Source organism: Scyliorhinus torazame, chromosome 11 (assembly GCF_047496885.1).
Source record: "Scyliorhinus torazame isolate Kashiwa2021f chromosome 11, sScyTor2.1, whole genome shotgun sequence".
Taxonomy (NCBI): Eukaryota; Metazoa; Chordata; class Chondrichthyes; order Carcharhiniformes; family Scyliorhinidae; genus Scyliorhinus; species Scyliorhinus torazame.
The window spans coordinates 53272717-53289720 of record NC_092717.1 but is presented as its reverse complement, the minus strand read 5'-3'; the positions used below and the strand labels follow the sequence as shown (position 1 = coordinate 53289720).

General features: G+C 43.3%; 1 protein-coding gene across 4 annotated transcripts in view; it reads right to left on the bottom strand.

Moving 5' to 3' along the window:
* fbxl2 (F-box and leucine-rich repeat protein 2) overlaps window positions 1–17004 on the bottom strand; it is a 355919-nt gene that overhangs the window by 156322 nt on the left and 182593 nt on the right. For all 4 annotated transcript variants that reach the window (XM_072467255.1, XM_072467254.1, XM_072467253.1 and 1 more), the window contains 2 exons: window positions 14112–14180; window positions 13933–14028 (listed from right to left, as the gene is read on the bottom strand). In XM_072467255.1, coding sequence (XP_072323356.1) covers window positions 13933–14028; window positions 14112–14180 — 165 coding nt within the window. The remainder of the gene's footprint in view (window positions 1–13932; window positions 14029–14111; window positions 14181–17004) is intronic.

The following is a 17004-nucleotide window of genomic DNA, read 5'->3' as shown; positions in this document are numbered from 1 at the left end:
CGATAACTGACTGTGAATGCAGCAATGTTGCTGGTATCCTACCTAGAAATTTGAGGAAATGATTAGAGGGAAAATAGTTGTTTTATTATACATACATAAAAAGGAAGAATGTGGCCAAATGTCATGATTCGATTACAGATAGAGAATCTGGCGACAACAATAATCTCTCCCTCAATATCAACAAAACAAAGGAGATTGTCATCGACTTCAGGAAGCGTAGAGGAGAACATGTCCCTATCAACATCAATGGGAACGAAGTAGAAAGGGTCGAGAGCTTCAAGTTTTTAGGTGTCCAGATTACCAACAACCTGTCCTGGTCTCCCCACGCCGATATTATAGTTAAGAAAGCCCACCAACGACTACTTTCTCAGAAGACGAAGGAAATTTGGCATGTCAACTACGATTCTCACCAACTTTTACAGATGCACCATTGAAAGCATTCTTTCTGGTTATATCACAGCTTGGTGTGATTCCTGCTCTGCTTAAGACCGCAGGAAACTACAAGAGGTCATGAATGTAGCCCAGTCCATCAAGCAAACCAGCCTCCCACCATTGACTCTGTCTATAATTCCTGCTGCCTCGGAAAGGTAACCAGCATAATTAAGGACCCCATGCACCCTGGACATACTCTCTTCCACCTTCTTCCATCAGGAAAAAGATACAAAAGTTTGAGGTCACGTACCAACCGACTCAAGAACAGCTTCTTCCCTGCTGCCATCAGACTTTTGAATGGACCTACCTCATATTAAGTTGATCTTTTCTCGACATCCTAGTTATGACTGTAACATTACATTCTGTAGTCTCTCCTTCCTTCCCCATGTACAGTATGCGTTGTATGTACAGCATGCAAAAAACAACACTTTTCACTGCATACTAATGCATGTGACAATAATAAATCAAATCAAATTCAAATCAAATCCTCCACTGGTTGGCATTTGACATCTTACTAATAGTAGGCATCACATTTAAACAAGGTGTGTGTTTAGTTGTACAATTATGCAAATATGCAACTCTGACAGGGTTCATGAAAATCATTAATATGTGGTATATCAGGAGTTTCTGCTATTTTTATTTACAATTGCAGCCTTACACAAAAATACAAAAGTTAGAATCTGGAAACAGGGTCACTGAGCTCAACTAGTCTATATCAGCATTTATGCTGCACACAAGCAAATAGTCCGACTCACATTTAAAATGCTTGAATCACAAAACAGTTAGATTGTCATTTAAAAACACAACTACTTAATTAATATCTTTCAGAGAAGAAAACATGCTGCCCTTATCTGGTATGGCTGCTGTGTGGTTCTGGTCCCACATTTATATGGTTCACACAATTGTCCTTTGAAGTGACCTAGCAAGCTACGAATTTGAAATCATCAACAGGGCAACAAATATCTGGCTCACCAGTGACTCAGGAAGCTACAGAAATATATATTTGTTAAATCACAGTTCCTACATGCCTTCACTACCTTTTCCCTCAATCACTCATCCAATCAAATCTTGAATGGTTGTCAGTTTTTTCCCTCACCCTGGAAGTGAATCACCCAGCTTCAACGGTGTAAAATGTTTCTGCTGCTTCTTGTTCTAGATCGAAGTTTGGATTTGTATCTATGGCCTCTCATTAAAGATATTTCAATGATTGAGGTGCAATATTACTTTTCTTCAGAACTGAAGATATGCAGAAATATGATGGGTTTTATGTTTTGAAAAAGTGTGGAGCACAAAGGGCAGGTTAGGGATAGGTAGGCAGAGAAATTTAATTACAGAGATGTCATGGAACAAAAGACAGAGGGTGGCAATGGTAGCAGTAAAGGTAAAAAGCCTTGGTCCACTAGTGAGCCGAACACCAACCAGTCTCTCATTGGACAAACTGTAAACAACGGGAAAGTAAGTTTTCAAACTTCCAGGTCAGGACAAGAGCAGACAGCGGAGTGAGCAATGACTGAACAATAGGGAGCAGATGGCAGCGGGAGTTAGTGAATGGCAGAATGATGGGTAAAGCAGACAGCAGAGCGCAATATGGGGGATGGCAGCCCAATGGTTAGAGCAAGCGATGGAGCGAGCAATGACTGAGCAATGGGGTGCAGACTGTGGTGTGATTTATAGTGGACGGCAGCGTGATAGGTGGAGCAGATGCCAGCATTAGCACTGATTGAGCAATGGGGACAGCAAATGACAGAGAAAGCTACAGTGAATGGCAGAGCGATGGCTGATCGAGCAATGACTGAGCGATGGGAAGAGCGAACCACGGCAGGCGGCTGAACGATGGGTAGAGCAGACAGCACAACAATGGGGAGGTCAGATGGCAGTACGAGCTACAGCGGAGCGATGGGGAGGACAGACGGCAGAGCGAGCTACAGTGGACCAATGGGGAAGGCAGCTGAGTGATGGGTAGAACAGATGGCAGAGCGATGGATAGTACAGGCAGCAGAGCAAGCGACAGTGACAGCAGAGCAATGGGAAGGGCAGATGGCAGAGCTAACTACAGCGGAAGGCGGAGCAATGGGGAGAGCAGATAGCAGAGCGAGCTACAGAGGAAGGTGGCGCAATGGGGAGAGCAGACGGCAGAGAAAGCTACAGCAGATAGCACAGTGATGGAAGGGCAGCCAGGAAGACAGCTGGCCATGGAGTTGGAAGAGGGGTAGCCAATTGAGCAGGAGGGGAGGGCGGCCATGGAGCAAGGGTGACAGAAGACCATGAGAGGGATGGCGACATGGCGGGTTCAGGCAATGGGAGGGACGCCCATCTTGGACCACTGGCAATATATATAGTGGCAGGGAATGTCGACAGATTGGTCACCAGTGGGCACACAATTATGGGCCATTTCTCATCTCCCCAGGCTTTTGTCCACATTGCAAGTGTTCACCACATGAGGAGCCCACAGGATGAATCATAATAACATAATCAAGCCCAGCCAGTACTAATATAAAGATTTGCGGTAAAGTATTTTTGAATGTATACTGGATATACAGTCATAGTCTAAATTTGAACACTCATTTATGTTTCAGCATAACTACACAAATAACGAAGCAGCCCTTCATCAGCTCGGCTTTATAATCAGCTTTTCTTCAGAGATTGTTAATCACAGGATTAGAAAAGTCTAAAATTACTAGTTGATGTCAAAGTTTTCCATTAATTTGGATAGAATATAAAATTGATGAGTCTGCAGACAATTGTTTACAGCATCAAAATCAAAGGCCAACTATCGAACACTGAAACAAGAGCTTGTGGACAATGATGATTAATGGGCACTTTAAATGCCAGCATTTAATTATGTAAAAGACATGCTCATTATGGTTTTTAAATTATGCATGTATGGAAAAACATTAAAATAAACTATACTGCCATCATTTATCAGCTTCATTAGTATTAAATAAAATGTTCAAACCTGTCAAATTGAGATCATAAAGAATGTGAAAAACATAATTTGTTGTTTCAGGACTAAAAAAATGAATACAAAACAAGCTCTTTTTGCTGTGTCTTAAATACAAATTATTTGCAGTTCCGCACTCCCTGATCAATAAAAGGAGCATTTTTATTGAATAGGAATGTGAAAACATATCTTTTAATGATACAGAAATTGCTCTCTGCTTGCTATTTACCTTTACCTCCTCCACTTGAAAGACACTGCTCTGGGGTGCTCACACTCCAGGCCTGAGAGCCAAGTCTGGCCCACTTTAAGATTTGAAAAGGCCTATCCTACAGCTCCTGACTGAAGAACCACCTGCCAGCAGAAAACAGCTGATCTGTCAGTGAAGAATAAAAGTAACAATTAGACAGCACAGTTGGCTCTCTCAGCAGGAGTACCGGGCTGATGTGCAGTTTTCATTTCCAACTGTGTTGTTTGCCTCCCCCCAGTTCTGACCTGCAGCATTATAATGCAAGGAGTTAACACAGGTTGCTATTTCTAGGTAAAGGTCATAGGTTTGGAAGGTGCTGTCAAAGTAGGCTTGGTGAGTTACTGCAGTGCATCTTGTAGTGAATACACATTGCTGCCACGGTGCAATTGATGGTGGAGAGAGTATTTAAGGTGGTGGATGGGGTACCAGTCAAGCAGGTTACTTTGGCCTGGATGGGTGAAGAACTTCACTCATGTCGAAACTGCACTCATCCAGGCAAGAGGAGAGTGTTCCACTACATTGATTTGTGCACAGTAGATGATCGACAGGCTTTTGGGAGTCAGAAGATGAGTTACTCACAATAAAATTCCCAACCACTGATCTGTTCTTGTAGTCACAGTATTTATATGGTGGTCCTGTTCAGTTTCTGGTCAATGGTAACCTCCAGGAAGTTAATAGTGGTGGATTCAGCAATGGTAATGCCATTGAATGTCAAAAGAAGATGATTGGATTCTCTCTTGATGGAGATGGTCGTTGCCTGGCGTTTATGTGGCTTGACTGTTACTTGCCACTTATCAGCCCAAGCCTGAACATTGTTCAGGTCTTGCTACATATAGACACAGATTGCTTTGTATCTCAGGAGTTTTGCATGGTACTGAACAATGAGCAATCATCACAAAAGTAATCATCAGCAAAAACATTCACACTTCTTACTTTATGATGGAGCCTCCTTCTCTGGTTAGTAGTTAATTGTCCACCAACTTTAATGATAGAATGCAGCACAACTTCAGAACTTTGATCTGATCTATTGGATGTGGGATCCCTTAGCTCCGTCTATCCTGTGCTACTTTATCGATGAAGTAGCTGAAGATGGTTGGGCAGAGGACACTAACAACCCTGAGGAACCCTTGCAGCAAGATGATAGTTCACTACCTACCACAACCACCTTCCTTTTTTCTAGGGATGACTCCAAACAGTGGAGAATTCCCCAGCCCCCGATTCCCATTGACTTCAGTTTTGCTAGGGCACGGAGTGCTACCTTTAGTCAAATGCTGCCCTGCTGTCAAGGACAGTCACTCTCACCTCTGGAGTTCAACTCTTGTCAGATAGGTGCCAGTTTTGTAACCCTACTGGATTGGCTTGGTGGAGCCACAGCTAGATCTGGGGCACAGGTTTTCAATACTATTGGCAGAATGTTGTCAAGGCCCATAGCCTTTGCAACATCCAGTGCCTTGACTGGCTTGTTGATATCATATGGAGTAATTCAAAGTTTGACTGAAGACTGACATCTGTGATGGTGGGGCCCTCAGGGGGAAGCAGGGGTGGATCATCCACTCTATTCTTCTAGATAAAGATGGCTGCAAATGCTTCAGCTTTTTCTTTTGCACTGATGTACTGGGTTCCCCCATCATTGAAGATGGGGATATTTGTGGAGCCTCTTCCTCCAGTTAACTGTTTCAACTGTCCACCATCATCACAAACGAATGTAGCAGTACTGTGGAGCCTTGATCTGATCCATTGGTTGTGGAATCACTTAGTTCTGTCTCTCCCAAGCTGCTTCATCAACCTTGCCTAACAGTGCCACCCACCAAATCCAGACAAGCAGAAGTGGGGATTGTTGGGCATTCATAGTGTTTTTAGTGTTTCCTCACAAGCAGCCTTGTAGCTGAGCAGGAGCACTTTAAGAGAATGACTGCGTGATGTGACATCGTGCCTGTAGTGTTAACAACTTCTAAATAAAGCTCTACGTTTTGGTTGAACCTCTAAGGCCTGCAGACAAATAGTCTTGAACCCACCACATAAAACCTGGAGATAAGGTAGGCGAAGAGCATTTGTCGGCACCCGAAGAGGCATAAATAATTGAAATCATTGCCACATGAAACCTGGCGATGGTGAGAGCCACTGGAGGAACCGGAAAATCATCGAAAAATCCAAAGGACACAACCTTGGAGAGAAGCTCGCCACCTGCTCTTTCCGAAATAAACTCAGTAGTTGTGAGTAGCAAGTACCCAGCAACAATAAATTCAGAGCTGGGGATGTTCCAAACACAAAAGGAAACAGGCTGAGCTCAGGTCGTGCCTTGTTTTGGAGAGAAAGGAAACAAGGCAGTGCTAAAAATTAGTGACACGGTGTGCACACACCAGTCCTTCCATAGATAAAAATGGTGATGGAGTTCGTATGCAGAACAATTGGGGGGGGGCAGGCTCCTTAGGAGGCTGGTACAGCTGGAAAAGCAAAACACAAAAACATACAAAGAAATAGTGGAAATTTTGCAGGGTCACTATTCACCAAAACCTTAGTCACTGCAGAAAGGTTTAGGTTTCACAAGGGTCACACGGTGGCGCAGTAGTTAGCACTGCTGCCTCACGGCGCTGAGGACCCGGGCTCAATCCCGGCCCCCGGTCACTGTGTGGAGTTTGCACATCCTCCCAGTGTCTGTTTGGGTCTCACCCCCACAACCCAAAGATGTGCTGGGTAGGTGGATTAGCCCTGCTAAATTGTCCCTTAATTGGGAAAAAAAAAATAATTGGGTACTCTAAAAAAAATTTTTTAAGGTTTCATAAACGCAACCAAGAAGGTCAACCAATTACAAAGTTTGTGGCTACCCTGAACAGACTGACTGAACACTGCGAATTCAGGGACATGTTAAACGATACCATCAGAGACAGATTAGTCTGTGGTTTAAAGAGCTAAGTTATTCAAAAATGGGTGTTAATCAAAAGCAACCTGACCTTAAGAAAGCTTTGGAAGTTTCTGTATCCATGGAATTAGCAGCTCAACAGTTGAGTTCAAGCACAAGAATTCACAAGATGTCGGCTGAACCCCGAACGCAAACACAGACACGCACTTGCCATATGTGTCAAAAACTGCGGTTGGTGCAAAGACATCCTGTGCAGAAATTGTGGCAGAAAGGGCCATACTGCACATGTTTGTTGGAAAAAGAAACAACTTCAGGCAAAGAATTGCAGACGGCAAGAGCCGAATAAAACAAATGGCAAGCTGAAGCTCAAGGGAAAAGTGTCCATGTGGTACAAAAAGGACACGAGAAGAAACTCTATTCACAGTCTGAAGATGAACTGTCATTAAAATTAGCTATTTGCTGGTGAAACAGACCAATATTGTGCCACTCTATTACTGGACGGTCAGCGGTGAAGATGGAGGTAGACACTGGGACAGCAGTCTTGCCAGAGACTGTTTATCAAGAAAAGCTCCGACATATTGCTCTGCAACCTTTGAAGATAGTGTTAAAAACATACACTGGAGAAGTGGTTCGGCTGAGGTGCCGTATTAATGTAACAGTGTAATTAAATGGACAGGTGGCAGATTTGTCCTTGCATATAGTCAAAGAAAACTATCTGGCACTAATGGGAAGAACTTGACTGAAGAAAGTCAGATTAAATTGGGCTGAGAGAAATCTCATGACAGATTCCAAATCAGGCCGATCCAAAATCTTGAAGAAACAAGCCACTCTCTTCAACAGTGAGCTAGGAAGCTTGAAGGATTTCTCTATAAAGCTGAAGATAAAGGAAGACAGTCAGGCGAGATGCTTATAGGCTAGGTCAGTGCCAAATGCAATCGGACCCAAGGTAGAGGCAGAATTAGTCAGGCTGGTCAGAATGGGAGTCCTTGAACTAGTTAACATGAGTGCTTGGGCTATGCGAATCCTACCCGCGATAAAAAAGACAGACCGGAATGCATTTGTGGCTATTTTAAAGCCACTATTAATCCTGTACTGGAATGCAGAGCAGTACTCTCTGCCCTAGATTGATGACCTATTCGCTGGGTTGGTTGGAGGTCAACACTTCAGTAAAATCAACCTCAGTCAAGCACATCTTCAAATGAACGTGGATCAGGATTCACAACAGTTACTGGCGGTTGTGACACACAAAGGGTTATTTCGATGCAAAGATTACCATTTGGCATCACTTTAGCACCAGCGATGTTCCAACAAGCTATGAACCAAATCTTTAAGCGGATTAGACAGAGTCCAGTATTACCTGGATGACATCTCGGTTACTGAGAAGAATGAGGGAGAACACCTCCGCAACCTAGATGCTACATTCCAGAGATTATAAGATTATGGATTAAGAATCCAAAAAGACAAAAGTGAATTTGCCCAATCTTCAATTAAATATCTGGGTCATGTCATCGACACCAAGGGACATAAGTCATCTTCGAAAGTCAAAGCCATGATCAACGCACCCGCATTTAAAAATGTCAACCAACATCGATCGTTCTTCGGTTTACTATTCTACAGAAGGTTTGTCCATAATCTGGAGACTATTCTAAAACCCTTGCACAATCTACTGTGTCAAAAGAAAGTGGAAATGGGAGAATTAATGTGAGAGAACATCTGTGCAAGCCAAAGAGGCCCAAATCAAGTCAGAATTCCTGACACATTTTGATCCAAATTTACCCCAACAACTGGCATGCGACGCATCACATTATGGGGTTGGGGTGGCGGTTTCCCACATAATGCCCATAAACTTTGCATCGTGAACCATAAATAAAGCCAAAAGCAATTTTGTGCAGATAGGGAAAGAAGCCCTAGGAATCATTTTTGGCATAAAATGGTTCTACCAATTCCTGTATAGGATGAAATTCACTTTATTGACTTCCCATCATTCACTAACAACAATTTTTGGACCTCATAGCAGGATTTTATTACTGGCAGTCAGCAGAATGCAGAGGTGGGCATTGATCTTGTCAGCACACATATACACGATCAAGTATCATCAGTCAAACTATCATGGAGCACAAATAAAGATTATTATAATTGGACTTGCCTGACTACCCTTATCAAATAGTCTGTCATTAAGCAAGTCATGTGAAAACATTTTCCACAGTAGATAACACTCCTGTAATGGTAAGACAGATGAAGAAGTATACCAGAAATGATCCAATACTGTCAGAGATTATGGACATGGTGCTTCGAGGCAAGATCTCAGAAGGAAACCCTGAGTTTAAGCCATATTCCACCAGAAGACTGGAGTTATCTGTACAGGCAGGTTGTCTCCTCTGGGGAAGGACAGTCGTCATTCTACCATTATTAAGAAAATGTGTATTAAACCAATTACACAAAGGCCACTGTGGTATTGTAAGGATGAAGGAGGTAGCTAGGAGGTATTTTTGGTGGCCGGGGCGAGATGCCGAAATCAAGAAGGCGGCAGCAATGTGTTTGTCTTGTGCAAAAGTACAGAACCTGCTGCCATTAACTCTGTTGCACCTGTGGGAATGGCCAGAAGAGGCTGGGCAACGGGTACATGGTGATTACACTAGACCATTGGAAGGGCACTTGTTTATTATTCTAGTTGACGTTCACTCGAAATGGCCTGAAGTTGCCACCATGAAGTCAACATCATTGGGGAAAACAATTGAGAGATTGGGTGATCTTCAGCAGATTTGTTTACGCTGGATAATGGACCGCAGTTCATATCCCAAGGGCTCAAAAATGACTTGATGGGGAACGGAATGCAACGCATCCAATCTGTTCCTTACACCCTGCCACAAATGGGCTGGCAGAACATTCTATACAGACGATGAAACATTCGCTATAGATAACCAGAGAACAAGGTTCCTTGTCTTAACTTTTCAGTCAATTCCTGTTCGTCTACAGGAATACACCCCATTCAACAAACTAAGTTTCTCCAGCGTTGCTAATGGTTAAAAGGTTAACTATGAGCAGCATTCGATGTGCTAAAACCACCCAAGACAAAAGATATTGACGAGAAATAGCAGCAGGTAATACAGTGGGAGAACAGGTGAAACGTTGTGTTTTTCGCCAGGGTCAAGAAATTACACAAGTGAAAAGTGGATTCCTGCCACCATCTTAGCACAGGCAGGACCAGTCTCCTACACCATACAACCCGAACCAATATGGAGAAGGCGGCAAGAACCAATCCGCAAGAGGCAGAATTGATAGACAGTCCAAATCCAGCTGTGCCAAGAGACGACCTGGGCTTCCTGAGAACCTGACACTAACCGAACCAATTTGGGAAAACGGCACCTCAACTGCATATCAAACATAGTCAACCGCAGATCACTACGTTGAATCCGGTTAAACTCTCACCAAGAAAAGACACAAGCGGCTGTAGAAGGTACTAAAAAACAGACGCCTGAGGTTCACGGACAACCACACAGAGTGACGACCTCCGGAATGTCTGACGTATCGACTGTGGTTGTTGGTGTTTCTAATTGATTGATAATGTCATACTGTTTATTGCGTTTATTGTGATGGAATACAATGTGGAAAAGTGTGAGGTTATGCACTTTGGAAGGAAGAATGGAGGCATAGACTATTTTCTAAATGGGAAAAGGTTTAGGAAATCAGAACCACAAAAGAAATTAGGAGTCCTAGTTCAAGATTCTCTTAAGGTTGACGTGCAGGTTCAGTCGGCAGTTAGGAAGGCAAATGCAAGGTTAGCATTCAGGTAGAGAGGGCAAGAATAAAAGAGCAGGGACGTACTTGTTGTATAAGGTTGTATAAGGCTCTGGTTGGACTCCATTTGGAGTATTGTGAGCAGTTTTGGGCCCTGTATCTAAGGATGTGCTGGCCTTGGAAAGGATCTAGAGGAGGTTCACAAGAATGAATCCTGGAATGAAGAGCTTGCCATATGAGGAGCAGTTGAGGACTCTGGGTCTGTACTCATTGGAGTTTAGAAGGATGAGGTGGTAATCTTACTGTAACTTACAGGATACTGAGAGGCCTAGATAGAGTGGATGTGTAAAGGATGTTTCCACGAGTAGGAAAAACTAGAACCCGAGGGCGCAGCCTCAGACTGAAGGGACGATCCTATAAAACTGAGATGAGGAGGATTTTGTTCAGCTAGAGGGTGGTAAATCTGTGGAACTCATTGCCACAGAAGGCTGTGGAGGTCAATTCACTGAGTGTCATTAAGACAGAGAAGATAGGTTCTTTATTAATAAAGGGATGAGGGGTTATGGGGAGAAGGCAGAAGAAAGGGAATGAGAAATGTATCAGCCATGATTGAATGGCGGAGCAGACATGATGGGCCGAATGGCCCAATTCTGCTCCTATGTTTAATGGTCTTATGCTGTCAGAGGCCTTTGATGTAAAGGGGGAGGAAATGTTGTGAATTCAGTGTTTTTAGTGTTTCCCCACAAGCAGCCTTGTAGCTAAATAGGAGCACTTTAAGAAAACAATTGTGTGATGTTATTTGTATGGGCAAATGTGCTGTCTAACATCACAGCCTATATCTTCTAAAACGAAAGCACTATGTCTTCTTCAAGGCCTGTAGAGTCGATCTTGAATCCACTCGAGGGATAGTCGCTGACGACTACACAATGTTCAGCACCATCCACAACTCCTCAGATACTGTAGTAGTCCATGTCCAAATGCAGCATTCATGCAAATAACATTCGCGCCACACAAGTGCCAGACAATGACCATCTCCAACAAGAGAGAATGTAATCATCGCACCATGGCATTACCATCGCGGTATCACCCACTATCAACATCCTGAGGGCTACCACTGACCAGAAACTGAACTGGACTAGCCATAGAAATACTGTGGAGGCCTGAGCATGTCAGTGGTTAGGAATCCTGCAGCGAGTAGCTCATCTCTTGACTACCGAAAGGCTGTCCACCATCTTCAAGGCACAAGTCAGGAGTGTGATTAAATACTCTCCACTTGCCCAGATGAGTACAGCTGCAAAAACACCTGGCCCAATACAATCCTGGACAACGCAGTCCACTTGATTGGCACCTAATCCACCAACTTTCACTCCTTCCACCACCGACAAACAGTAACAGCAGTCTGTACCATTTTGAAGATGCACTGCAGGACTCACCAAGGCTCCTGAGACAGCACCTTCTAAAACTACAACCGCTACCATCTAGATGGACAAGTGCAGCAGACACATGGGAATGCCACCAACTAGAGGTACCCCTCCAAGCTATTCATCATCCGGGCTTGGAAATGTACTTTCACTGGGTTAAAATCCTGGGACACCCTCTCTAACACCACTTACACCACAGGAACTGTAACAGTTTGAGGAGGCAGTTCACATCACCTTTTCAAGGATAGTTAGCAATGCCCACATTCCGTAAACTAATTTTTGAAAAAACCCAACCCTCAAATCGAATGCTGCGCCCATAGCAGTTTTTTTTGCCAACCATCTCCCATCTCTCCCTGCTAAAATTTAATTTTCAGGCTGCCAATGTTGTTGCCGCTAAACTATTTTGAGTCTTGATGCTGCTGCTTCATTTCACCTCCATCTTCCCAGACCATGGGTAGAAACATAAAAGGAGAAGGGTCAGAAAAACAGTGAGAAATCAGAAGAGAAAAGAAAAGCAAAGAGAAAAGTAAGAAGGGGGTGCAAATTGGAGAAGGAAAGGAGATAGAAGTACAAAGAAGTAAAGAATATATCTAAGTGGAGATGTCGTTGCTCAACAACTCTATTGCTGAAAAAAAAGAGACATCCTGTTTAGCTTTTTGCCTTGCTCTCATTAAGAGGACAGTTCACAAGAATAACAGTAGCAAAGGGAACAACAATCTACACTGTATGAGAAAAGAGTGCTGATTTGTAGAGGCTTAGGCATGGAGAATGAACAAGGGAACAGTGAACTGCCAAGCTTTTGTTCAAATTCAAACCAGGCAGGTGGACTCTGATTGGTGAAAGCATTGCCCCGGGGATTGAAACAGGCAATGGCTTTCCCCCAACGTTTTATTTAATTGAAAAAAGTGCAATGCATGGATACACTCCTACTGCCTGCAAAGGGTAGGGCCCTGTTCATGAATACATGAAGCTTCTTGTATGCATAAATGAGCCACACTGCAAAACTAGCTGATCTCCCACATTACTCATTTGTGTGATAGGAAGAACGTCTTTTTGGTTTGACTGCAGTGTTCTGTTAGTGGAAAATACCAATTTTGTGTTGCTATGGCATAGTAACAGTGTGAAATGGCTGGCTGCATCAGTTGTTAAAAGTTTTGAGACACCTTATCCTTCCAGGATAATCAGAGGCAGATTGGGACTAAAGTAACAGCCTTAGGGCCATTGATGATTTTGCATGATACACAGGGAGCAATGATCTAATCAGGGGAGCTATTATCCTGCAGGATGACATTGGCGCACCCTGTTTCAGCATCAAAATTGCACGGTGAGCAAATAGCTTGGCCCTATTTGCAAGGTTGCTGATAAAACTCAACTCGAAATGGGGTAAGCGTTGATGTGATATTTAATTCTGACAGTGCCTAACTCAGAAGCAAGTGAATCATCCATGGTACATCCAATAATTGTGATACCATTCAGGTCAATATGCAAACTTTTGGATACAACAAATGCTTGCCACAGCAGTTGTATTGCAACAGTGCTATTGGGTTTGCTGGAGTTTTAAATAAAGCAATTCCTTCAGCCGGTCTTTTGGCATAAACTATGTACCAAAAACAATAACTGATAATTTTGCACTTTGGATAGTTTCGGACAATTTTTATAATTAATCCCTCACATACCATAATAATTACTCCTCCTCTGTGGGTCTATGATGCAAACTCATTTATGGAGAGCGGTCCCCAACCGATATAATAAAACGCATGATCCTGCTAATCTTGGCTGTAGCCAAAAAATTATTTATTTCAGAAATAAAACATCGTTTCCATCTCTAAAACGATAGTAGAGAGCCAAATGGGAGTCTAAACTGAAGAGCCTTGATTTTAAAAAAATTCAAGACTCTTTAAAAAAAAAGATTGCATCGTGGGATGTGGGTGGGGAAGGGGGTAGAGAAGGGGAGGGGACAGCTTGGTGGAATAAAATTAAAAGAAAAGTGAAACGTACAGAATGAGCAAAGGACAATGATTTCAATCAAGTGTAGCTTTGTAGTTTGGGCTGAATACTACAATAATGCAGCTACTTCTGATATCTGGATAGCCATATCAACAATAATGTGACTGTTCTAATGAACAACTGGAAGCTTACAAAATGAATTAGACCAGGGATACAGTTATTTCCATGGACCTGTTGGCCATCCTTAAAGTTAACACTTTATGAAAACTGATTAAATAGAATATTGCAACTGATGGTTAAAAGATACAAAAACAATAATCCAAGAAGAAAGCCAAATATTAATTACCTCAAAGCCTTCAATGAATTGTTTGTAATAGATACACAAGATGTGAGATCCAGGTTTTTCAGTTTAGTGCAGAATTTACTGAGGCTGATGCAAGTGCTGCCAAAAGAAAAAGAAATACAAACTGTTGTTGACCTTGCTAAGAAAACAAATTAACCCAAATGTAAACACATTTTACTTACCTGTCATTAATTTTTGTGCAACCATTGAGATTTAAATCTTCAATATTCTTACAGTTCTGTGCAAAAGTCCTAAGGATAAAAACAAGTTGCATATCAAAAATATTTAACTGTGAAGTCATAAATATTCTGCTAAAGTAGCTTTACTAAAATTATTTTAACAGCAGAATTTAGGTAAATAAATCATTTTCATAATATAGATACATAAATTTATGAATGCAGTACACAACATAAGAAATACCAGACCATACTACATATTGAACCTGCTCTGTCATTCAAAATGATCAAGACAGGTCTTAGGTTTCAACTCCATTTTCCCACCCACTCCCCATATCATTTGATTCCGAGACCAAAAACATAACAATCTCAGCTTTAAACATTTTGATTTGATTTATTTATTGTCACATGTACCGAGGTAGGATTGTCACGTGTACCAAGGTACAGTGAAAAGTATTGTTCTGTGTACAGTCCAGATAGATTGTTACATACATAAATACACAGACACAGGCATCGGGTGAAACATATGGAGTGTAGTGCTACTCAGTAGGGAAGGTGTGTGAAGAGATCAGTTCAGTCGATAAGAGGGTCATTCAGGAGTCTGGTAATAGCAGGGAAGGATCTGTTTTTGAAACTGTTAGAACATGTTCTCAGATTTTTGTATCTCCTGCCCGATGGAAGAGGTGGGAGGGGTTTATGATTATTGACACTTCCCCAAGGCAGCAGGAGGTGTAGACAGAGCAGGAGGCGGTTTTGTGTGATGGACTGGGCTGTGTTCACGACTCTCTGTAGTATCTTACGGTCTTGGGCTGTGCAGTTGTCATACCAGGCTGTGATGCAGCCAGATAGGGTGCTTTCTATTGTACATCTGTAAAAATTGTTAAGAGTCAATGCGGACATGCTGAATTTCCTGAGCTTCCTGAAGAAGTTGTGCTTTCTTGATTGTAGCGTCAATGTGGGTGGACCAGGACAGATTGTTGGTGAAGTGCACACCTAGGAATTTGATGCTGTCAACAATCTCCACCTCAGCGCCATTGATGCAGACAGGGGTGTGTATGATACTTCGCTTCCTGGTCAATGACCAGCTCCTTAGTTTTTTGCTGACGTTGAGTGAGAGATTATTGTCGTTACACCATGCCATTAAGTTCTCTACCTCCCTCTTGTACTCTGACTCGTCATTGTTTGAGATCCGACCCACTACAGTCATGTCATCAGCAAACTTGCAGATGGAGTTGGAGCCAAATTTTGCCACATATTAACATATAGGGAGCATGGTAGGGGGTTAAGTAAGCAGCCTTGCCGGGCCCCAGTATTGAAGACTATGGGTCAGGAAGTCGAGGATCCAGTTGCAAAGAGAGGAGCCAAGTCCTAGTTTCGGAGTTTGGATATGAGCTTGGCTGGGATTATGGGGTTGTGGCACAGCTGGAGTCAATGAATAGGAGTCTGACATAGAGATCTTATTCTCGGGATGCTCCAAGGATGAGTGTAGGGCCAGAGAGATGGTATCTGCTGTGGACCGGTTGTGGTGGTATGCGAATTGCAGTGGACTCTAGGAATATGGAGTTGATTTGTCTCATGACCAACCTCTCAAAGCATTTCATAATGATAGATGTCAAGGCCACAGGACGGTAGTCATTGAGGCACATTGCCTGGTTCTTCTTTGGCACCGGTATGATGGTGGTCTTCTTGAAGCAGGTGGGAACCTCGGAACAGAATAGGAAGAGATTGAAGATGTCTGCGAACACACCCGCCATTTGTCCGTGCAGGATCTGAGTGCACAACCAGGGACTCCATCAGGACCCGTTGCCTTCAAGAAGGCCGATCGGACTTCGGAAGCTGTGACGGTAGGTGTGGGTGTGTTTGAGGCTGCTGGGGCAGTTGACAACGGTTTGTTGGTTTCCTGCTCGAACCGAGCATAGAATACATTGAGTTCATTGGGGAGGGGTGCGCTGCTGCCGGAGATTCTACTTGGCTTTGCTTTGTAGCCCGTTATGTTGTTTAAGCCTTGCCACAACCAATGAGAATCCGTGTCGTTAGTCTGTGACTCGAGCTTAGTCTGGTATTGTATCTTGGCATCCCTGCTGGCTTTGCGGAGGTCATACCTAGACTTCTTGTATAGGTCAGGGTCACCTGTTTTGAACACCTCAGATCTGGCCTTCAGTGAATCTCCCGATTAAACCATATTTTCCGGTGCGGAACGTACATTCGTGCCTTCTTTGGCAATCTTCTATACACTTGCTGATGAAGTCTGTGATGGTGGTGGCATACTCGTTATATTCATATATTTTTAACATTTTAGACATGAAACAAAACAACACAAAACTAACCCCTCCCCCCCCCACTCCACCAACCAACCCACATATGACTCAAAGAACAACCCCCCGTCATTCCTAACCCCTCCCAAAACCCATCCCCTTAACAGCTGACGGTAACCAACTCTTTAAAGTGCAGAAAAAATAGATTACGAGCAATCAGTGAGGCGAAAGCTAAAACATCTGCTCCCACCCAGTCTGCAGCTCCAGCAGTTCTAACGCCCTAAATATTGTCCCCAGGGGACTGGGCTCCACGTCCAAGTACAAGATCATCAACATGGTGCTGAAAAAAGACCTCCAAAGTTTCTCCAACTTCAGCAGGACCAGAACATACGTACATGGTTGGCCGGACCTCTCCAACACCACTTGCAGCTATCCTCCACCCCCTCAAACAACCGGCCCATCTTTGACCATCGTCAGGTGCATCCTGTGCACCACCTTTAACTATATTAACCCCAGTCTCGCACACAAAGTCGAGGCATTCACCTTGCGCAACACGTCACACCACAACCCCTCCCCCAGCTTCTCCTCCCACTTGGCCTTGGCCCCCTCTAACGACGGCGTATCCTCCTCCAGAATCCTCCCAT